This window comes from Cydia splendana, chromosome 7 (genome assembly GCF_910591565.1).
Source record: "Cydia splendana chromosome 7, ilCydSple1.2, whole genome shotgun sequence".
Lineage (NCBI taxonomy): Eukaryota > Metazoa > Arthropoda > Insecta > Lepidoptera > Tortricidae > Cydia > Cydia splendana.
Window position 1 is genome coordinate 14,776,863 of NC_085966.1, and position 24,207 is coordinate 14,801,069.

The 24,207-nt window shown below is 38.4% G+C and overlaps 2 protein-coding genes across 4 annotated transcripts; both read right to left on the reverse strand.

Annotated features, from left to right (window-relative positions):
• Nucleotides 1-126: 126 nt before the first annotated feature.
• LOC134792230 (2-acylglycerol O-acyltransferase 2-A-like) lies at nt 127-14,544 on the reverse strand. Of its 3 annotated transcripts, none has more exons than XM_063763493.1 (6): nt 14,393-14,544; nt 8,447-8,674; nt 5,284-5,727; nt 1,741-1,831; nt 1,276-1,384; nt 127-995 (listed from the first exon to the last, which is right to left on the reverse strand). In XM_063763493.1, the coding sequence occupies exons 1-6, from the start codon at nt 14,416-14,418 to the stop codon at nt 838-840; spliced, it is 1,056 nt and encodes a 351-aa protein (XP_063619563.1). In that variant the 5' UTR covers nt 14,419-14,544; the 3' UTR covers nt 127-837. The 3 variants fall into 3 exon arrangements, with proteins under 3 accessions (XP_063619563.1, XP_063619561.1, XP_063619560.1); XM_063763491.1 differs by lacking the exon at nt 14,393-14,544 and adding an exon at nt 11,818-11,876; XM_063763490.1 differs by lacking the exon at nt 14,393-14,544 and adding an exon at nt 8,885-9,102.
• A 1,893-nt stretch (nt 14,545-16,437) lies between these two features.
• Nucleotides 16,438-23,938, reverse strand: LOC134792514 (uncharacterized). The gene is made up of 4 exons (XM_063763786.1): nt 23,607-23,938; nt 23,182-23,408; nt 22,184-22,296; nt 16,438-16,622 (listed from the first exon to the last, which is right to left on the reverse strand). The coding sequence occupies exons 1-4, from the start codon at nt 23,827-23,829 to the stop codon at nt 16,451-16,453; spliced, it is 735 nt and encodes a 244-aa protein (XP_063619856.1). The 5' UTR covers nt 23,830-23,938; the 3' UTR covers nt 16,438-16,450.
• Nucleotides 23,939-24,207: the final 269 nt, after the last annotated feature.

Genomic DNA, 24,207 nt, shown 5'->3' on the forward strand with positions numbered 1-24,207 from the left:
GAACTTTATGTGCCGTATTTGGGTAAGTAGTGTGCAAGAGATTTAATACTGTTTTGTGCAGAGTATCGACTATAGCGGACGAACAGATGGAAAGCCGTTCGAGGTTTATATCACTAAAACAATACATTTTGTAACAGCATACGAAAATATATTTGTACCTTACATTTCACTTGTAACATAATTATATTTTATATTGCATGATGTCATAGCTAGTCTAAAATAGATATGCCCAAAAATATATTATCAATATTTGAAACAATTTAATTATCCAAAATCTGGATAATTTCAATAGTAGAAATCAATGGGCGAAAAATATTCCAGACAATTCTATTGTTATAATCCATTTTAAAGAACTTATTATTAATTTAAATTATCAGTCTATTCATATGGAATAAAGTATCTAATACCATTGAGCTATTCCTTACGCTATGTGATTTGATTTCTGTACCCAACACGTTAGAAAAGGGTTTTGTACGTACCTATTATTGACCTTAGATGCCACAGGACAAATTATTATACGAAATTTAATTGGATGAATTATCTCTTATCGGGTTTTAAATTAAAACGAAATAGTTGATCGACCCAATTTCAAAATATTGGCGAAACCTAAAAACTATACCTTGCAAGTAGGTACCTATAACGTATGCCTTCTTATTCGGCTGTACACGCTCGTCGAGAACCTCTCGCCGAGAGTCTCTTCATAAACTTCACCCAATCGGAGAAGGTCGAGACGAGACGAGAAGCGAGAAGTATACCATACTCATCCTCCGCCTGTCTCTCGACGAATGTGTACAGTACAGCGGGCATAATCTAAGGATGGATTATAGAATAGTCCTGTTACGTAATAACCAGATGTGTATTCTCCGCGTTCTTCAAGTACTTGTGCTTCTCCGCTTCGAAGAGATCCACAAGCCTCTGTGTGAACTCCGCGTGGACTGCGTCCACTTCAGCGTCGGTTGGTTCCAGGTTCTTTTGAACCTCCATGGGGGTGCCGACTGGAAGAAAGTAATCCAATGATTAAGCTGCTAAGACATAATGGGCTAAAACTATCCTGAGGGTGTATATAGTCCTCCTCGCCGTGTCCGACGATGGCGACTCCTCCAAATGTTTTTAATTAGGAACATGGAACGCTCTAATATGACTTGCGAAGCTAAACTCCGTAAGACGCGACCGAAGCCCTCGTATACCTACACCTACAACTCAGCCAGCCAGCTCCATTGCGCACCATGCAATCGCATTTTCAAACCCTGAGGGAAGTTCGAGGGTGTTACTCACCGACAGTGGTAACGGGCGCACGGAGCGGCACCACCCCGAAGTTATATTGGAACACGCCGCGACCCACGGGGAACATGGGCGAGATGCCGGTCCACCGCCGTACCGCTTCCTGTAAATAAGGGGTTTAGAGTTATAATTTACCTACTAAAACTTTTGACTGCCAATGGTAGGTACCCCAAATTGATTTTATAACACAAAAACGCGCTCTCCCTACTCGCTTTTGTATTTCAACAGATTCATACCAGAAATTACAACAACACACGGCCGCTGCGTCGCCAGTTCTCTTCTTTTGAACTTGGCTTGATGATATTATTATTATAAAGAAGCAATTGTGATCATTTCTTAATAGAAGGATCTTACACAGATTAGGTTCTAATTTGTTTCGTGTGAAAAATACTGATGAAGCAAATGCCCAGAATTCTTTGAACAGACTAATCACGATTTTGGGTTGGTTATTTTTCTTACCTGGAACCATCTCAGCCAGCTGTCCTGAGGGTTGTTCAATGGCCGGAAAACGTCGGGCTCGCCGAATGAGAATACTGGCACGAGGGGCGCTCTGTAAAAAAAGGAAGTCATGTAGGTAAGTATATCGATGGTCCGTTAATCGATTACTTGGTAACAAAAAATAATCGATTAAGGTCAATATGGTGAAGTGAAGACCGCCTATCAGGTAAAACCGTCTGACGTGCTCGTTCGTCGCTTCTAACTCTTGCGTTTGTACACGAACTCCATCTCCACTTACAGGTCAGTAGAGAGCACAAGGAACGAATCTCTTCCTTTCTGATTGTGTCTCAATTACGTAGGTACCTAATAATACGTATACAGTTAAGATAGTCATAGACAAGGAAGCATTCTGTCCGCTCAATTATGACCCAACGTAAACTATTCGATTGTAGGCGGTACTTACAAACTATTCGATCGGCACCCCCAGTACGACCGAGATGACAGTCAGTGACACATGGCTAAATTGGTTTATAAAAACAACGTTTTTTTTATAGTAAAACAGGTTTTCATGTGTCGTGAATTGTTACAGAAGTTATTTTGCTCATACCAATCACTCACTCACAGGTCAGTGGCATCACTTTTCACGTGTAAGTAAACAGATAGCTTCAGTAAAATTTAGAATAAATATGACGACATTTTTTCAATACTACCGTGCTAAGCTAAAACGTCACAACTGCATACGACTTTCATAATAACATACGACTTTTTAAATTACGAGGATAATAGGGATGATGTTATGCCAAATGAAGTAGACAATTTTATTAACTTAAGTTTGATTTAGGTATCCTACATTGTAATAAATTCCTTCTTATATATTTATATCATCCTTTTTTCTTTCATGGGATGAAGGTATAAAAACTACCTAGTTATTTCCAATTACCTAATTATCAAATTTCGTATTGTTATTCTAGTATTTGTTATGTTACTTTCCATACAGATTCCCTCAAGATCCTATTCGCAGAGAACTATGGACAAAAGCTGTCCAATTAGAAAGACATGAAATTGATTGGATGCCTGACAAAAGATCTAGAATATGTTCTATTCATTTCAAAGATGAAGATTTCCACTTGTCAGAAAAAGGGTTCACGCAGCTTAATAAAACTGCTGTACCGATTTGTACCCGTGAGATAACCACACCCGGTCTCCTATATGTAGATATGTTTTTGCTGTCACTCTTTCAATGAATTAGTTTATCAAATACACACATTATCTGGATATGTTGATCATTTGAATGAAGCCACCCTCTGCTGTCACGACTATATGCTACGACTAGGTACTCTCTTAAGCCATTTCCGTCAGCAGAAAAGAGTGCCAAATTTAGAAAATGTAAGCGCGCGAACGGTTATGGTCCCATACAAAATTTTAATTTAGCGCCTTTTTCTACTGACAAACTTGCTTGACCGGCTATATACATATAAAATATTTCCATTGGAACTGAAAGTGGGGATGAGCCTTTATATTGTGTCTCCGCCTGTTCAAAAATTTTTGATCCGATTCGTGTACCCATAAATTTTGCTGGCTGAATAGCCTGTCCGATTTCTAAGATCAAGCTCGCCATACATTTACTATACTTAATCTTGATCTTAGAAAAACGGACAGACTTTACCTGAACGTGACTTCGCTCTGCCATACAGATTGATAATAAAATATACCTAGCTGTAAAAAATACTTATAATAGCGGAATACATTTATACAACAATGAATATTTACTTATGTTGAGTTAGTCTGTCATTTCATAACAAATTTTTTACTAGTTATTTTTTAATTGCATTAAATTATTATACGTCAATTATTTGACTGGTTCTTCAATGTATTGCATAAACCTATCCCTGTCCAAGTCATATTCTAATCAAATATGAACCGCGGACTCTCAGCGGCCAGTACGTACGGCAAGAAGGTTATTAGCGGATTAATGTCATAAGGACATTTCGGCTTTGTCCAATGGCTAGGGACATCCTGTATAGTCCACCTATTCATTTCCTCGGTCAATAGAACTATGTCAAAGTGACGTCCTAAATAAAGTCATATCATAACATAAGAACTTCGAGCAACACGGAAGGGAGGCGGCATTCGCACTATTTCCCCTCTGCCGAGGTACAAGATTAGCGCGTCAATCTAATCTAGCGCGGGTAATAAAACTAGTTGCACTTGGATTTTTCACTAGACCGAGTCCAGACGCGCGCGTGAACACTGCTGCACAAAAATGCCTGTTTGCTCGGTTTTTTGTTATAAAAAGAGGTCGGGGACATCAAATTTACAAAAAGAAAGTGTTACATTTCACATGTAATATTTTTTTTTACATATCATACGTTTAATTACATTCAAACACAATTATTATATTTTAGTCTCATGTAATTGTTGGATTTATCGATTTTGCTCGCTCAGTACAAATTGCGGATCGGTCGAGCGACAAATCCGACTTCTCATCTCTCAGAATACAATAACATACTTCAACGAAAATGTGTTAGTGTACGTGTTGTGACACTTGTCACTCGTCCGTACACAAAAAGAGATCGAGGTTTGCAAGATTTGTCTTTGACGTGTGTCATTTTCTATGTATTTGTGTCGTCATTACAGATTGGATTTTGTATGTAAGTGTGTGAGAAGTGCGACTGTGTGCACCTTTCCCCCCGCGAAAAATGGCAGAAAGATTTGTACGGTGAGATATCGCTTGGGCCCCTCCCTTCCGATGTGTCGGAAGCCGGTGTTGCTCGAAGCATATCTATGTCTATGTCTATGTCTATGTCTATGTCTATGTCTATGTCTATGTCTAATGTCTTTGTAGGTATTTGTCAGATTAAATTGTTTTACCGTGTACCTTTGCTTTGTTTCGAATAAGTTGACTGAACCTTAGCTATAACTATAACAAATAAAATAAACAATATATAGTCGTATCATCGAGAGCGTGGAATTGCATATGTAGTAGTATTGTTTGTTTACAGGCATTCTATATTTGAATTTTCTATTTTCTTGTACTATCAGCATACAACCACTACAAATGCAATTCCACGCTCTCGATGATACGACTATACGAGTATGTTATAATGGTGGAGCAAACAAACAAAATCAATAGGCAATTAACGCAAATCTCGGGTCGGGAATTGACAAAACACTGCTTAGCAAAACAAAAACAACAGATACCGAGTTATAAATAAGTTGCAAAGTTTACTACTTTGCTGATAATGAGGGTTAATACAAAGGGCGTTCATTTAGATAAAATCATTGTAATGAACTCCAGCGAATATGATAAATTATAAATTTATAACAACAGATAATCTAGTTAATATGTGCCAAAGCCGATCTCTCGCTAGATATCAATATGGTATAGGTAGGTAGTATTCTAAAATTCGGCTTCATGATTCCTAATGAGAAATTCCGAACAAATTTGGCTATCTCTTATATCCCCGCTGAGGCTTTGACTGCTTAGCATGACTTGCGTTTTCGCGCTTGACATAGGTATTCCCTCACTGCCCACAATTAGACAAATTAAACAGGCACTCTTACCCTGATGCCATCGCGATACGGATAAATCCTTTCCTCCTGCTCAAGATGACACTGTACTCCCCAGGGTGGGAGTCCAACGCCTCAGCAGCCCCTCCAACGATCAATGCCACACAGTTGCCTTTATGCTTCTTCTTGTCCAGCAGATACAACAAACTTTCTCTTGACGATGTGCAAGCGCCCAGCCCAAGAATCAAATCTCTGAAGAACGGTACTAGAAAATGGCCGCCCAAAGTGATCATATTGCAGCTCATTCCAGGGAATATCTTGTAGAAGTCCATGGCGTTTGTAGCGAAAGCCCCGAAGGCCCCGGTGCAGACAACGCCGTGTGGGAAACATGCGAGGAGATAGTTTCTGGAAGGATCCAGGTTCGCCGTTTTGACGAGCTTGAGGGGAAAATAGTCGCGGTAGTAACGCCACCAGGCCCAGTTTCTTACCCACTCAAACCTGAAAGAGAAAGACATCAGATTAAAGGTACATAATACACAACACAACACATATTTTGCGGTTTACCGCTCAGCCACCAAACCAGAACCAGATCAAACCCAAACCCGTAAGCCGACATGGGAGAACCCCAGCTCATATCAAATTGAATCTTGGAACTTACGAGTATGTGCAACGTGACGTATTTTTAACCGACTTCAATTTCATAGAAGGAGGAGGTTCTGTATTCGGTTGTGGCTATGTTTTTTTTATTTTTATTTTTTTTATGTATGGTCATCGATTACTCCGAGACCCGTGGGCCGATTTGAGTAATTCTTTTTTTGTTCGAAAGAAGGTACTTCCAAGGTAGTCCCACATTAATCTGGCGCTGTTCTGATGATGGGATCCATGAGGAATTGAGGGAACTCCTCAATTTTTAAATGCACATGTAGGGTGATTTGGGTGTTTTCTTAAGCAACTCGAGCATTTTCTCTCGAAAACCACCAATTTGATGAAGTGGACCTGATGATGATGATTGTTTTGATGATAATCATGACGATTTCTTAAAATGTACGACGTTCAGCGATTATTCCGAGACCCGTGGTCCGATTTGAGCAATTATTTTTTTGTTTGAAGAGAACTGCCTCCAAGAGCGCCCCACATTAATCTGGTGCTGTTCTGATGATGGGATCCGTGAAGAATTGAGGGAACTCCTCAATTTTTAAAGGAACATGTATGGTGATTTGGGTATTGTCTTAAGCAAATCAAGCATTTCCTCTTGAAAACCACTAATTTGATGGAGTGGACCTGATGATGATGATTGTTGATGATAAATGATGATGATTTTATAAGTGTAGATTACTCCGAAACCCGTGGTCCGATTTGAGTAATTATTTTTTTGTTTGAACGAAGTTACCTCCAAGGTGTTCCCATAATATTGTTGGTTATAATCTGGTGACGGAATTCATAAGGAAATGAGGGAACTCCTCAATTTTTAAAGTTACGAGTATGGCGACATCGTTGTTTTTTATAGTAATTGAAACATTTCCTCCCGTTATTAACCCATTTGATGAAGTACAACTGTAGCCTTAACACGAGTTTGACACTACATATTCGCTAACGTCTTCGTAACTTACTTTCTATACATCTCGCTCGCACTAATAGGATGCCAGTACGAGCGAGACGCATAGAAAGTAAGTTACGCACACGCTAGCGAATATGTCAGTGTTAGACTTATGGTAAGGCTACTGAGGAGTCGGGAAATGGCGGTTGAAGGGTTGGTGGTTCAAGCTTCAGGGTCGAGGGGTTCCGTGATCAGGGGTTGATGTGCTGTGAGGTTGAGTGATCTGGGGGTTGAGGGATTGGGTCAGTGGCGGGGCGGAGGATGGATTTTGTGTTTGTGCACTGTAGTGACAGGAATGATTACGAATTTAGTGATACGCATCATTATTATTTTCATTCATGCGTCACGCGTCACTCATAAGCTGTTAACAATGCCTTACAATTAAAAATGGAAAAATAAAAACTTTTACAAAAAAAAAGAAAACCGACTTCAAAAAGGATAAAATAAAATATAATCCGTTTTTAAGTTTATGCGTTACTAACTGATATGTTTGAAGTCGGTGCTAAGGCAAATAGTAACAATACCGGTCAAAAATAATCAGCTTTATATCTATAAATCACATTACAACTGGATGGTGTTTAGCAAAAATGAGTCATCCCACATCCATTTTGCAATAAAATGTCAACTTTAAGCGTTAATTGTTTGAGTTGACATCTTATTGAAAAATTAATGTGGGTTGACACACTATTGCTTATCAGCATCCAACTGTACTAATAGGTCTTATAATAGTGAAAGTAATTCTGTCTGTCTCTTTGTCACCTTTTCAGCTAAACAACTGCCATGTAAACTGGTGAAATTTGCCATGCAGGTAAAAAGTTAAAGCCCTGTAGGTAGGTATGGTTCTTGAATTGTTTTATATTTTGAAATCAAGTTCTCTGGATAAGAGGCGGGAAATAACTCAGTCCCAATCCCAACAGTTCGAAAATTAGTAAAAATTGCTCTTTAAAAAACATATCGGCAATCGCATTGGTTTTATACTAGTACCGACAAACATGGTACGGACTGCGCCAAGGTGGATTGACAGTGGGTTCTTAGGTATCTAAAGAAAGTATGATCACTGCTGTCGTGTAAGGCAATCCAACGTACATACATATAGCCACATTGTTATCGGATCGCCCTAAAATCATGGTATGCTTCAAATTTGGCTTGGCACCGACTTCAAACATATCAGTTAGTAACGCATATACTTAAAAACGGATTATATTTTATTTTATCCTTTTTGAAGTCGGTTTTCTTTTTTTTTTGTAAAAGTTTTTATTTTATTTGATATTTACAAACTGCTTTTCAGTTAAATCCTAATAAGGCCTAGTTTATCCTCTGCTTGGAAAGTAATATGGCAATTTGGGACTACTTTACCAAAAAAACGGACCATTCTCCACCCTTAACGATGCATTCGAGGGATCGCTAACACCAGGAGGAGAGGACCATTCTTTTATTTACTTTAGGCAGGTGCCTAAGAGTAACTTAATACCTAGATATAAGATTAATTTGCAATGCCCTACCAGGGCGCCATGTGTTCCACAATTTTTATTGTAAGTACCTAACTACTTTATTATGTACCATGGTTCGCAATAAACGATTAACTATTCTATTCTAACTTTCGAGATAGGGTATACTTACGTGCGTCCCCCTCTAGCCGGCGTGTCAATGTCCCTCAGCATCCACACGGAGTAAATGATGGCGAGCCACCAGTACTGCGAGTACAGCAGCTTGAAGAACAGGTAGATGGCGAAGGCTTCCCCGAATAGCACCAGGCTGATCCATCCGATGGCGCCGAGGGTCTGGAGGCGCCGCGCCATGGGCAGGTCTCGTGGCGCCCATTGTACGCCTAGGGCGTCTGATAGGCTCCTGGAATTAAATATAATTGGATGTACCTAATGTATACGTCTATGGCTAGGGCAGTGAACTGGGTCATCGTGGGTTTTAGGCGGTAGTAAAGGACAGACAGCATCAGGAAGAAATATTGGTCGCTTTTTGGAGTCCGATCCGGGGCCTATATTATGCGCGTTATACCGATTGTAACATTGGGGATGGGAATTAGATCTACTTACTACTTACCCTGGATATGACTTGCTTCTTGGAGTTCTTGACATTTTGTAATTTTTACCCAACATCGGGAGTGGTAAGAAGGATAGTTTATGCACTCAAATAAAAATTACAAAATGCCAATCTAGTGATTAAAACTGCATTTAAATTTGGTATTTCCTTGTTACATTTTGAGAATATTTTATAATTTTTGATGAAAATTACATTGTTTGATTTACTTAGGAGTTTGTCTAAATATTATAATCGCGTTGGTTTAGCGCCATGACGTTAGGTCAATTTGAATGAAAGTCTCGTGAAGAAAAGAACCCGTAAAGATACTTAAGTGTATCTATACATATAATAAAGCTGAAGAGGGTCGAAAGTCCGTACATGGAAGATATTTGAAAAAAAGTTGGCTGGGGATACTTAGAATTGATAACAGAACACGTTCCAACAGTTTTTAGAATTTTTGTCTGTTTGTCTGTTTATCTGTTTATCTGTTTGTCTGTTTATTTGAACGCGCATCACGTGAAAACGGCTGAACGGATTTTGATGAAAACTTTACTAATCTGTCGATAAAATCCCCGGCCAGGTTATAGGCTATAAAAATTCAACCCCTAAAAGGGGGGGTAGCCACAACACTCGATTGACTTAAGTTTGCCCCTGAATCTTATGGCGCTACTTAGGAAGGAGGGGCAAATTTTTTTCAAATATGTGCTACCACTATTGAGTACCCTGGTAAACTAACAGATGGCGCTGAATTTAATACGTTCTGACATGAATAAGCCACCGAGGAAAGATTTTGCCAAATTAACTCTTAGTTTAGAAGACACGGATATCAACAAAAATAATTAAATAATTATGTTGATTTAATAAATTAATAATATATAGAAAAATGTTCGCGCTCGCTTCGCTCGCGTTTTCTATTACTTTCTAAGATATGGCGACTGCAGCAGCATTACTCTGTTGCAACGTTACTGCTGTAGCACTGTCAATTTTCGTGATAAAATGATGTGACTGATTTCCATACTAAAAGTGAAAATGTACAACTGTCTATCAAATTGCGTTTTATATCGAAAAATTTTCGCGCTCGCTTCGCTCGCGTTTTCAATCACTTTCTAAGCTATGGCGACCGCAGCAGTATTACTCTGTTGCCACGTTACTGCTGCAGCACTGTAAATTTTCGTGATAAAATGATGTGACTGATTTCCATACTAAAAGTAAAAATGTACAACTGTCTATAAAAATGCGTTTTTAAATCGAAAAATTTTCGCGCTCGCTTCGCTCGCGTTTTCAATAACGTTCTTTGATATGATAAAGGTGACATTCGGGTGGCGACTGCAGCAGCATTAGGTAGTCTGTTGCAACGTTACTGCTGCAGCACTGTCAATTGTCGTGATAAAATGATGTGATTAATTTCCATTCTTAGCTGTAATGCGGCAATGAACGTCACTCAATTTACCAAAAAAAATCAATGTAATCTTGATGACCCTAGGGAGATGGGGCACCATGGTCTAGAAATGCTTAGGGCATCAAAATATCTTAATCCGGCACTGGTCGTTTGCGGAGTCAAACGATTTGGGACTTGCATTTTATACGCATTACCATGCATTCCCGAAAATAATCGAATCATTCCCGAAAGTCTCGCAACGCATTGAGGTTACAAGGGGCACGTGGTCTTCCTCAGGAGTCTGAAGAAGACCACGGTGAGTGGCGGTCTAGCCAGGCAGGCCGCTTCGCTTTCGCTCGCGCGCGTATACCTTACGGCTTACTGTATCGTCCGATATACACCTACTACTCTGTCGTTTAAATCATGTGTAAAATTTGAATAAGGGCGAAAAAACTATTGACTTTGGAGTGTAGTTTTATTTAGTGGTACCTAATTGTAAAATATTTTATCTGGACTACAGTCCTCTAGCATATCCATCTGTCAACTTTACTTCAAGTTCCGCCTCCAGGGGAGAGGGAGAGAAATTAGGATTAGAAATTAGCCGCTTACTGACACAGACCAAATTCCACGCGGGCGGAGCCGCGGGCACAGCTAGTCTGTACATAACACAAAACCTTTACGCGGATCTATAAGGTGCCGTTGGGGAAAGATGCTTGGAATGTGGTTTGATGAGATGAGCCAATCTAAGAATAGTAGTTTGTGTTACAAGGGATCATGATATATTTCTGTCAAGGGCGTACATTGAATCCTGAATGAAGCGTAATGAGGGATTAAAGTGTTAACGCCCAAGATGAAATAATTTTGATACCGTGTGACACATACTGTTTTTCACATCATCTATGAGGAAAATAAAAAAATCTTAGTGTTGACACTACAGTGTTGCCACTTTTTAATTTCTACTCTTTTTGCCAGGCTGTACATACGATGTTCATAGTTAATTATATTAATATTTTATACTGGCAATGAAATGTCGTTGAACAGAAAAGTGTCACTTTGATCCCTCCTAGCAGTGAAGAAAAATCCATTTTCTGATTAGGTGATGTGAAAAGAATATATATACTACACACGTGTACCTAATGTAAAGGTATTAACCTAACCTAACCCTAAAACCTAAGTCATTTAAGATCTACAAATAATAGTTATTTGTTTTACAAGGGGGCAAAGCTGTTGTTTAACCGCCCGTGCTAATATTGATACCCGAGCAAGCGAAAGATTCCAAAATTGAACCACGAGCGTAGCGAGTGGTTCGAGCAATGGAATCTTGAGCGTTGCGAGGGTTTCAAGGCACGAAGGCTAAACGAACTTTACCTCATAGTGAAACACAAAATTTTTCACCACTCCAACGCAAGGTAAATACTAACGCCAACAAAAATTATGATGCATCATTAAAGTTCAATAGCCAAGCTATAGTCTGCATGTGTACAACTATGCATACCCAGACTCCTTAATCCTTTCTTCGAAGTCGAGCAGAGACATCAGAGTATATATACAGATACAAACAAGTTAAGATACGTACCAGAAACCATCTTTAATATGTGCCCAAATTTCGCCAAAATCCATATTTTCACACACTTTTATATGCACCAAGACACTTGAGCCAAATCAAGCAACAGGATGCGTAATGTTCATATTTTTATCAGTCAATAACACTTGTCAGGTTTAAATATTACTTCGATATCCTATCAGGACCACTATCTCTCCGATTGCTGTTTAAACTTAAGCCTTATCGCCTTGGACATACAAATATTTTTTGCGTAACGATGAAATCAATTTTCGGAAAACTAATTCATAATCTGATATTAGACCCAAAGTCCATAATCGTAAATAAGTATCGTATCAGTAACTATACGAGAGGCCTAGATTGTGTTTAAGTGTATTTAACTACAGGGGGCAGCATAGGAGGCCCCATCTGTTTATATAGGGGCAATCAGTAAGGAAGTAGTTGTGAAATTAAATATTTTTTCTAACTGAAAAACCTCTCTCTCTTCTTTCCGGCCGATTTCGGCCACAGCGACTGCATTATATTATGCCTAGGAGCGGGAACTGAGCTGGTCCGCTCGCTCGTGCGCCCTCATGTGACTGCAGTACCCAATCTTCGTCTGCAGTGCTCGTCCACACCGAGGGCATGTCAGGAGTGTCAGGACTCCGTCAACGTAGTGATAGGTGAAGGCTGTAGGGCCTGTAGGTGGTCGGGCCTTTAGAGCATCTCGTTTATTATCAAGGCCTATTACCCTCCTCCGCTCTTCAAAATCATCAACCTTTAGATCATCAACACAATCTTCATCCCTTCTTTGTCACATTGGCACAATACATAAGGTAATCACTGTCCATATCCCGGTCGATATAAGTCTAGTAAAACTAACCGTGAACCATTCAAAACTGGTACATGGGCAGAGTTATATGAATACCTACTTCATTTGCGATAGCTCTGTTTGTTAATTCGTAACAATGACTAGTGTTTAACCGTCGATAAATGACGCATAAAAGAATAAACTTATAAGGAGTTTTAAAACAAGAATACCGTCACCGATAGTGGTTGACCTTTCATCTTAGTAATAAACAAGTGTCTAACAACTAAAACGACCTATTCTCCACCTTGCCATTAATTCAGATATAGCGCTGGTGACCTTACGTTTAGTAAAGAGTCATTGTTTGCAGAAGAGGTGTAATGTCTAACCCCGGGGCTATTCATAAATTACGTCATTTCAAATTAGCGGGGGGGGGGGGGTCTGGACATCAGATGATGGTAGCATGACGTAGGAGGAAACATTCGAAGCATGATTTTTGGATGATTTAAGGGTGGGGGGGGGGGGGATTTTAAAATCGTCAAAAATCGATGACGAAATTTAAGGACAGCCCCTTATATTTATATTATATTTTGTGGTAAACAAGTCAAATATCAACTTACACAGCCAGAGTCACCGAATTGTACGGATTTTGCTTTTCTCTTTACAGATCGTATGCAAGCAACGCATCTTTGCGTTTAGTCTCGAGTTACAACCAGTTATTAAGGACGTGACGTGTAAGACAGAATTAACCCACTTAGATACCAGCCGTTCTTACCTACAGTTCCATACATAGGTAGATAAAATCATGGTTGGTGTTGTAATGACTAATATAATGAGGTACAACAATAAATATACTTAATACAATATCGCAACATAGTTGTAGTTACCCACAGTTTTGACACCTGAAGTAGATCGCGCTAAATGATCCCGAACATGATGCGATAGTAAGTATGTAATATATAGTATGAATCGCAGTCCACTTACAGCGCCATCTACTTTCTCAGTCAAAATGGCTGCAGCATTATTTTAGCAATAAACCGGCGGGACCATGATGATCGTTCTGTGTGTACTGTAGCTAGCTCTACTGGCAGTTAATTTTATTTTTACAGTTAGGTATACTTACTTAGTTCATTAATGTCAAAATATGAATGGAAGTAGGTACAAGTACCTATTACCTATATAGTTAAGTACCTAAGTATCTAAATAAAAATTTTGTGTTATAATCAAATCCTCTAGCAGTCCAAAGACCTATAAAAAGCCGTTCCATTCCGGTGGGTGCTAGGTCCTAGATACAGGTAATTAAGTCTTCGGTAAGATATACCCGCAAAAGACTCATAAACAATTCGACATAAGTTTTATAGATACAGAAATACCCAATGAACTACTATAAATAAGTTAAGCGTTATTTTCCGTCCCTGCTCCGTATCTTCACATTACAAGTTACATATGTCTTTGACATTACTAAGTATTTACTTAATACGCAGTTTTAAGGTAAACCGGCTATCAATGAGAATTTTGTAGGAGTACCTATTAAGTTATTAAAAATAATCAGGACTTAGCTTATAGCTTAACTCATGCTTAACTGTGTATAAGTACATGTAAACGTTCGGCATAATGTCTCAGATGCACACCTTTTACTATTATAGATATTTTCCGATAAAATACAGAGATGGGCACCTGGGAAAATGGTAAGTTCCTAATCAGTTCTAACTTTAAAAAAAACAAATTCTGCTACGACCGTAATACAAAAAAATCTAAAAAATAACTTAACACCGATAGTTAAAATTATAAAAACTTACGCACTTGAAAGGAGTTGTAATCATTTCCATTGCGCCCACGTGAACGACACTGCGAATTGTTGTAGAAATATCTTGTTTGTCATAAAACCACACTACACAAGCAAACGGCGGCGCGCCGTGACTTCCACTAACAAACTGAACTAATAACAATGAACTTTATCAACACATGTTGTATTGAAGGACTTTAGAACTCGTTTTATTACATAGTTTTATTTTAATCTAGATACTACAAGTGAACTTCAAGATGTATGCGGTCCCGGCTTCCGTAATTGCACTGAGTCAGAGATTTAAAAAAATACACTATTTCCTATGGCGGTACTAACAACAACACTTTTAACTGGCCATTGATAGATCTTATACCTTGGCAATAAAAATTACGAATGTCGATTTACAGTATGAAATAATAGGTATCTGCCCTATTGCGTGTACAAACTACCCTCAAGGCTTTATTTAAAATAATAGGTAAGCTATTTAAAACGGAGGATTCGGAGGGACGAAAGGGCAAAGTGGAAGACCCCGATTGTAACAAAAGAGGGTAGCCTTCAAGTATATACCTATAAGATGTACGAACTACGAGGTCATGTCATGAGATGTTTACAATTTGTATTTCCATTAGAAAAGTGGTAAAACGAGTATTCTTTCAATGTCACCATTATTTACTCACAATCATCGTTATTAGTCTGAGCTCACAATAGTGAAGTGCCTACCAATCAACCATACAAAGAAGAGTATTCTTCATTTGCATTATCAATGGAAAAACGACCTTGTGCACAGCATTTCAACGATCACATGCCGTCTCGTAGAAACATTAAGATGCGGGTGATGAGACCTGAAACCGAAATTTAGATCCATAGATCCATTTGTGCAAACAATTTAAAATAGAAAAATTGAGAATATATGCCCACAACTGTACAGATAGCAGCAGAAGTTGCTAAGCGGGCCAGTTGTTCAAAATTATCTTGACGCGACTTTATTGTTAAGAGAATAAGGGTCAGTTGCATCAAACTGTTCGTATCGTTAGAGTTCACTAAATTTTTATGTATGAAAAGTTTCATAGTAAAGCGCCGGGGGCGCCGGCTGACGTTGATCAGTCTGTCAAATGTGGTTGGTGCAACTGGCCCTAAGAGTGTGTCAAAGGTAATATTTTGAACACCTTGCCCGCTTAGCAACTTCTGCTGCTGACTGTACTAACAGCAACAGCCAGCCGACACTAAACCGACCATGTGTAAAACTTGCCTTGGCAATAAGATTTACAAATTGTCACTAATGTATGTGGGCGACAGTGGTCGATGGTACGATAAACCTTTGACCGCTTTTGTCTGAGACCTATAAGACAAAGTGGTCAAAGTGACATTGTAAATTATGATTAGTCACGCTTTAGGATTTACGATGTTCTTTACGATGTCTTATCCAAAGACAGCTTTTGCTATTAAATTGTTTCAGGCGCTTTATTTATATCATGTGACAAATACATTTTATCCAGAATAGATGTCTAGAAATGCATGCCACAAAATATAGCTTAATACGCTTAATATTAGTATAAGATTTTAATGTAAAGTTTAAGTTTTAGATTTCTTAGGCTCTCCACCGCACTATATTGTAAACCACCCTGTTGTTGTCTGTGCTAGTGCGCGGAAGTGCGACACGTAGTTTAGTATTTTTCGAGTAAAAGAAAAATATTACGGACTCGCCTATTGTAGGTATAAAGCGGAGTTGGTAGGTGGAAGTCGATGAGTCATGATTGTCATGAAACATTGTTATTGATGGTCTGCGGCTTCTACTGATGTGGTGTCGGAAAGTTTCCAAAATATCGGAAACTTCTCATAGTTTTCCGTTTCCAAAATGAAAGTTTCCTCTGTTTCCTATAAAGTGTTCCTGAAATTTCCAACTTTCTGGAAACTTTCCTGCTATTGTCTAGGCTACTAAGACACGAGATCACATTACAATGCTTTGCCGCAAATTTCGCCTCGCCAGAACTCGCGTATTCAAACGAAATACACTGGTGTCTGTGAATCATCTAACTAACTGCAATAGGTAAATTAAACAAAATTATTAATACTGACTATTTATTAGCACCCATTTTGAAATCACTATCAATGATTTCTCTATACTTCTTGATCCTGACCTCCGCATCTTTGACGTTGTCTTTCAAGTCTTTGTGCAGTTCGCTGTACGCCTTGATCGACTGACTGGTCTCCGTGAAGATGTTCTGCAGGATCTGAAGGTGCAGTATTCTGAGAATTACAGAAAAACGTTGTTTTTAGTTGGTAATTGAAGTTAACATAATGACATAATAAAGCCCTTTACTAAAAAAAACCCTCATTTATAATTATAGGTAATATTTTTAAGAGCGCTCTTACAAGAAAAGTCGAAATAATGCAAAATTGATGATACTAGTCGACGAAATTCAGGACTTTGCGCTCATTATTAGAAACAATGAGTACTTGTTCCAGTAAAAGCGTCTTCTTATCTTTATAAATATCGTTGTAAATATTAGAAAAAGGACTTATTCAATTAGTAATGATTTTTTTTCTGATTGTCGTTTCCGAAAAACCCCGTAAAGCACTGAATGGCGAGCTCTTATTTGGAAATGTTGAGAATTTTACTCTGCTAAACCTGGCTATTTTGTATTACTAATACCCTGTACTTTAGGCATATCAAACTATATTTTTCCTACATACCTTTGAGAAAGAGAAAATCAAAGTAAAACGAACTCGATTTTCTCTCCGAAACAAGTGTCAATTCCTACGAAAATCTACTTAATATCGAAGTCATTTTCATACTCAAGCAATCTGCAACGTTTGCTTATACTGTTGGTATACATTAGTGTTTATGAAATTCTACTATAATTTTTTGGCAATTTTTTGAAAACTACTCTATATTACCGATGACGCGCGCTGCGCCAGCTCAGTGCCGCGGCAGAGCTTGTAGAGGCAGGACGTGTGTCGGTCGGCTCCGCACATTTTCAACGGCGACGACGAGGTTTTTTATCATTGTGTGCGGCGGGCGCCGTGTAAAACGCTATACTGTGTGCGTGTAAACCGCAACGAGAGACTTTGATCCTAGCACTGTTTTTATAGTATTATAATTTATAATGGTACAGTTTAATAAACTACCGGACAGGATTAAAAATATTTGACACGACCTGACATTCTATATGTATTTATTTGACTCAAGATAGTTCTCAGGGTCTGATGATGGAGCCGGAAGGTGGTCACCGGTACCAATCAACCATGCAACTAAACCACTTCGTGTTTAGGCTCGTTTTATTCATCTCAACAAGATCTTTGACACAAGATAGTACTCAGGGTCTGATGATGGAGCCGGAAGGTGGTCACCGGTACCAATCAACCATGCAACTAAACCACTTCGTGTTTGGGCTCGTTTGATTCGGCTCAACAAGATCTTTGACTTAAGATAGTACTCAGGGTCTGATGATGGAGCCGGAAGGTGGTCACCAGTACCAATCAACAATGCAACTAAACCACTTCGTGTTTAGGCTCGTTTTATTCGTCTCAATAAGATCTTTGACTTAAGATAGTACTCAGGGTCTGATGATGGAGCCGGAAGGTGGTCACCGGTACCAATCAACCATGCAACTAAACCCCTTCGTGTTTGGGCTCGTTTGATTCGTCTCAACAAGATCTTTGGCACAAGATAATACTCAGGGTCTGATGATGGAGCCGGAAGGTGGTCACCGGTACCAATCAACCATGCAACTAAACCACTTCGTGTTTAGGCTCGTTTGAGTCGTCTCAACAAGATCTTTGACACAAGATAGTACTCAGGGTCTGATGATGGAGCCGGCAGGTGGTCACCGGTACCAATCAACCATGCCACTAAACCACTTCGTGTTTAGGCTCGTTTTATTCGTTTCTATAAGATCTTTGACACAAGATAGTACTCAGGGTCTGATGATGGAGCCGGAAGGTGGTCACCAGTACCAATCAACAATGCAACTAAACCACTTCGTGTTTAGGCTCGTTTGAGTCGTCTCAACAAGACCTTGGACACAAGATAGTACTCAGGATCTGATGATGGTGCTGGAAGGTGGCCACGGGTACCAGTCTACCATGTAACTGAACCACTTCGTGTTTGGGCTCGTTTGATTTGTCGCAACAAGATCTTTGACACAAGGTAGTACTGAGGGTCTGATGATGGATCCGGAAGGTGGTGACCGGTACCAATCAACCATGCAACTAAACCACTTCGTGTTTGGCTTCGTTCGATTCGTCGCAACAAGATCTTTGACACAAGTTAGTACTCAGGGTCTGATGATGGAGCTGGACTGTGGCCACGGGTACCAGTCTACCATGTAACTGAACCACTTCGTGTTTGGGCTCGTTTGATTTGTCGCAACAAGATCTTTGACACAAGGTAGTACTGAGGGTCTGATGATGGATCCGGAAGGTGGTGACCGGTACTAATCAACCATGCAACTAAACCACTTCGTGTTTGGCTTCGTTCGATTCGTCGCAACAAGATCTTTGACACAAGTCAGTACTCAGGGTCTGATGATGGAGCTGGACTGTGGCCACGGGTACCAGTTGGTTGGTACCGGTGACCACCTTCCGGCTCCAACATCAGACCCTGAGTACTATCTTGTGTCAAAGATCTTGTTGAAACGAATAAAACGAGCCTAAACACGAAGTGGTTTAGTTGCATGGTTGATTGGTACCGGTGACCACCTTCCAGCTCCATCATCAGACTCTGAGTATCACCTAGTGTCAAAGATCTTGTTGAGACGAATCAAACGAGCCCAAACACGAAGTTGTTTAGTTACATGATAGACTGGTACCCGTGGCCACCTTCCAGCTCCATCATCAGACCCTGTGTATCTTCAGTGTCAAAGATCTTGTTGAGACGAATCAAACGAGCCTAATCATGTTACTACATGGTTGATTGGTATCCGTGACCACCTTAATCATCATCAGATCCTCAGTACCAGTTCGTTTTTAAACCCTCGTTGATACAAACTTTACAACCTATAGGTACCAAATGCAATGACGAAACATGTAAATAAGCGAGTAGGTACCTATAATTTCTTTCGAGTAATATACCTTCATAAGTACGAGTATGGGGCTATTCATAAATTACGTCGTTTCAAATGGGCGGAGTGGGGGGGGGGGGGTCTGGACATCGGATGATGGTAACATGACGTAGGAGGAAACAGATTCATCCGAAGCTCGGGCGGGTCAAAAATCGTCAAAAATAGATGACGTAATTTATGAACAGCCCCTATGTACATTTGCACTGCATTTAGTATTTTCGTACTTACCAAATAACAGTTTTAGAACTTTAAAAGTTAAGTACAGTTAGTGTTGTTATGGTTGATTTCAATATGCTTCGCGAAGGATCAAGAATGTTTAATCCATCATTGTAGTGCGAGTGTGGTAGAAGGGATCGGCATACTGAGCTCGCACGGCCTGCCGCAGCGCGTAAAATACCTAAACTCGCTCAACGCCGAAATGTAATAGCGCTCTTAATATACAAGCTGTGATTTGAGTGATGTGAGGGAAGATGAAAAAGCGGCCAAGTGCGAGTCGGACTCGCCCATGAAGGGTTCCGTAGCAGCAAGTAACATAATAAAATTGCGATTTACGATTTATGACGTATTAAAAATACTAGATCTCGTTCAAACCAATTTTCGGTGGTAGTTTGCATGTACATCATATATTTTTTTTAGTTTTATCATTCTCTTATTTAAGAAGTTACGGGGGGGCGACGGACACACATTTTACCACTTTGGAAGTGTCTCTCGGGCAAACTATTCAGTTTAGAAAAAAATGATATTAGAAACCTCAATATCATTTTTTAAGACCTATCCATAGATACCCCAAAATACCCTAAAAAAATGTTTGAGTTTCAGTTCTAAGTATGGGGAGCCCCCAAAATTTATTGTTTTTTTCCTATTTTTGTGTGAAAATCTTAATGCGGTTCACAGAATACGTCTACTTACAAAGTTTCAACAGTATAGTTCTTATAGTTTCGGAAAAAAGTGGCTGTGACATACGGACGGACAGACAGAGAGACATGACGAAACCATAAGGGTTCCGTTTTTTGTCATTTGGCTACGGAACCCTAAAAAGATGTGATGGGATGTGAGTTTGCTGGTTTAACTCACAACACAATGTTTGTATCTTTTGTGTTGTGTGCGTGTGTCTTAGGATCACTTGCACCAAACCGCCTGTCACTGTTAAGGGGTTACCCCACGCCAATGACCTTCGATCTAAATCCCTTAGTTTTCTAATGTTTTTTGTAGCTTATTATATTCACAGCAACGGCTTTAAGCAATATAGTATCCCATATTTACTTCAAAGTTCATTGTGTTCGAGATATTTGGCATCAAAGTTGAAAAATTTTAGGGTAAAAAACTGGTTTTCTGGCCATAACTTTTGTGTTAATTAGTTTAAAATTAAAACCCTGGACACGTTTTTCGAGACGTCAAAGACGAACCCAAATATGTAGATTTCGTACATGTAAGATCCTTCACTGCAAACTAGATAGGATAAAGGTGTTTTTTTTAGACAATGTTTAAAAAAATCATAAAAAAATAAGTATTCATTTCTTTCAAAATCCGGTGGACAAAACCGGAGATAAAAGATTGAAAAACCGATAACGGTTTGTCTCATTATTCTATCTGTAGTGCAAAAAAAAGAGATACGATTCAAAAGTTGTCAAAAATCGATGAAAATCTCGGGTAGCCCCTTAAAGCGTTCGCTAAATATTTTTCATAGTTCTCTGTTGAGTGATGTCGATTGGTCTGTCAAATTAGTGTAGTAAATAAAGGTAGTGGACCCCGCAGTAATTCCTCAGCCTGAAAAAACTTTACAGTATGATAAAGTATCAATAAATAAAAAGTATTGTATAAATTTCCAAAGAATAATAATAATAGAATTAAAGTAAATACCTAAAGTCTTAAATCGTTAATATCTTTTTACGGAAAAATGCTCCGTTCAAACTTTCTTCGCCAGACATATTCATGTAACTTATTGCAACAATATATGAAATATCAAAAAAATATCCCAGCAGAAATACCAGTATTAATAAAATAAAATTTTTTGGCGTGTCTTGGACCGGAAAATTGCTCAGTCTAATTTTTTCACTGGAATGCCATTTTATTGCCGTTTTATACCTACAAAATGAAAATCTAAAAATTTTCCACTCTCAGTTTTTAATAGTTCTATACATACATACATTTCGATACGCATTTTTTTTGGATTTTTTTACCCACTACGCCAAATTATATTCTAAGATCATATAAGAAGAAAAAAATGACAGAGCAATTTTCCCATGAAAATGAGCGTCAAAAAAAGGAAGTATCATAAAAAAATATTCTCATGTTTGACAAAACTTTTAGATTTTTTTCTAGTATCACATACTGATACAAATAACTTATTTTGTAAAATAATTTTGGACTGAGGAATTACTCGGTTCAATATATAATCAGATTTGTGTTTTTACCTAACTTAGGAGTTTTTTTTTTTGGATATTTATAATGTTAGTCTCGGCTCATACTATACAATAACCAAGCTAAATTTCATCGACTGAGAAATTAATGCATGGGTCTCCATACAACAACTTGCTTCATTTACTACCCTAAAATGTGGTTGGTGCAACTGGCCCTTAATCTGTCATTTTGACTTATCCATACCTATGTTAGAAAGGCATAAAACATAAATTAACTATTTCAAGCTTGTAAAGTTTTATGAATAAAGGGTAAATGTTTGGGCCTAGACAAACAGATCCATGCAATACTAATTTTTTGTAGGTTTGTGTTCAGATGTTAACTCACTTGGACTTGAGCTCCAAACTTCTAGTCTTGAGGGTGAGGAGCTCTGTGGAGGACTCGCTGAATTTGGTGGCATCATGCAGCCGGTGATTAAGCCACTGCATCATCAGCTCCACCTGAAATATATATCTTCCTGAGTAAAACATCATGATACATTGCATAACAAGGAATAGGGATGTTGACCCAAATGACCCATTCACATCATTGTGTAATGTTTCATATAAATTCCATACTGGAAAATCGTTTTGACAGTTCAAAAAAGATACTGATTTGACTAGTAGGTAGTTAAAATAAATACTCTATTGAAACTCCTTTGAATTGGAACTTATTAAAATCCTTTCGTGCAAGAAAATAATATATATAAATAAATAGTACTTTCGGATAGGTGGAGTGGACTGGCCAAGGAAAGCAAGAGACTGCGGTATCTGGAAGGACTTGGACTCTGGAGGCCTATGTCGGAGGACAAGCTGAAGTTGTCGATGGAAATTAGAAAATAGTAAATAGTAATATATAAAATTGTATAGTGAAAAGACAAGGTATATTTTAAGTAGATAGATAGTATTAATGTAGGCGTGTTTACATAAAGAAAGGAATGGAAAGATTTGCGATGTCCTGGTAGGCTTCCGTAGCTCAATTGGTTAAGAGCAACACACGGATTGTGGAGGATGCGGGTTCAAGTCCTGCCGGAAGCGTAAATTTTTCCATTTTTTCCTTTAATATAAAATTTAGTATTAATGTTACAAAACTTCAGTATTAAAGGCTATTTTTATTTATTTATTTTATTTACTTTCAATAATGACAAAATTACTGTTATTAAAGGTGAATCTCTGCTTCAAATTTATTTCTATGAGCAAACCCCTTACCCCTGTCCTATAAACTTTACCATACTAATAAACCTAAACAATATACCCTACCCACACGTTTTTTTTACACTTATGGCATGTTTACAATAAAATTATTATCTATCTAATATTTTCATGCACTTTATAAGAAGATTTTACTTTCTCAGATTCCTGTTCTTGCAAAGTGTTGAGCTTTTCATCCAAGCTCTCCTGAAGCTCCTGGATTTTCTGTTTGCGGGCATCTTTACTGGACAGACTGGTACGCTTAAGCTGTTCCAGCTCAGCGATGTATGCCGGAAGCTTGGCCTGGATCTTGGCTGATATTGCTTGCATCAGCTCCGATTGCTCGTCATAGCTCAACTCCCTCGTTGTTTGGTTCATGAGACCTGGAATTAATTAAAATGACTTTTTAAATATTTTGTAATTGCCTTCTCCATCTGTTTTGGTCAGTAGTCAACACTATATCACTAAGCATATTGCTGTATTTTCGGATTTTTCCTTGCCTATTTGTTAACGGTCAAAAATGACCTTTATTCATAAAAAACTGAAATGACAATTTATAACTTATTTTAAGCTCCACTTACCCAGTAAAGTAGATGTGCTTTCATCGACTGTACTTAGCTTGTGTAAACTAGAATAATGAGATAAATCACAGTCCGCAATAATCCTATTAACTTTGCCAGTTAATTTTGATGAAATCTTGCTATTGGGGTCACTGCAGACCTCTTTAATAATTTCCAGCAGAATGTTCTCTTGGGACGTCTTTAAATCTATGTAGAAGTTCTCAGTATTCGTTGTGGAATCCATGTTTTTAAGAAAAAGGACAAGTTATTAATAATTCACCAATAATTCACGTAAAAATTAAATAAATTAATAAATAACATACACAACAATAACCAATAAGCTGTTGTCAAGGCATTGATTATAATATGCTCTTTGGCATTGTCAAGGTAACGTAACTGTCGATTAGTTTTAAAATTTGACATTTGGTCATTTATTTATTTCGTTCCATTTTCGTCCTGTGTTTGACATTTTTTTCTTTTCTGTTTTTTTTAATAACATTACTGAATTATATTGATTATAGAAATTTATAATCTTCAATATTTTGCTATAAATATTTTAATTTTATTTTATCCCATCAATTGAATACAATTCTGAACGAGTGTACGGTTGTGTACGGTAAAA

Bases quoted from the DNA above. Each gene is read 5' to 3' on its own strand.
- LOC134792230 (XM_063763490.1), bottom strand. From the start codon at position 8,940: ATGTTGGGTAAAAATTACAAAATGTCAAGAACTCCAAGAAGCAAGTCA. The intron at 8,675-8,884 runs GTAAGTAGTAAG...ATTTAATTCCAG, and splicing joins AGAAGCAAGTCATATCCAGG to GAGCCTATCAGACGCCCTAG. The intron at 1,385-1,740 runs GTAAGAAAAATA...CCTTATTTACAG, and splicing joins GCTGGCTGAGATGGTTCCAG to GAAGCGGTACGGCGGTGGAC.
- LOC134792514 (XM_063763786.1), bottom strand. From the start codon at position 23,829: ATGGATTCCACAACGAATACTGAGAACTTCTACATAGATTTAAAGACG. The intron at 22,297-23,181 runs GTAAAATCTTCT...TATATATTTCAG, and splicing joins AAGAACAGGAATCTGAGAAA to GTGGAGCTGATGATGCAGTG. The intron at 16,623-22,183 runs GTGAGTTAACAT...TGTAATTCTCAG, and splicing joins AGTTTGGAGCTCAAGTCCAA to AATACTGCACCTTCAGATCC.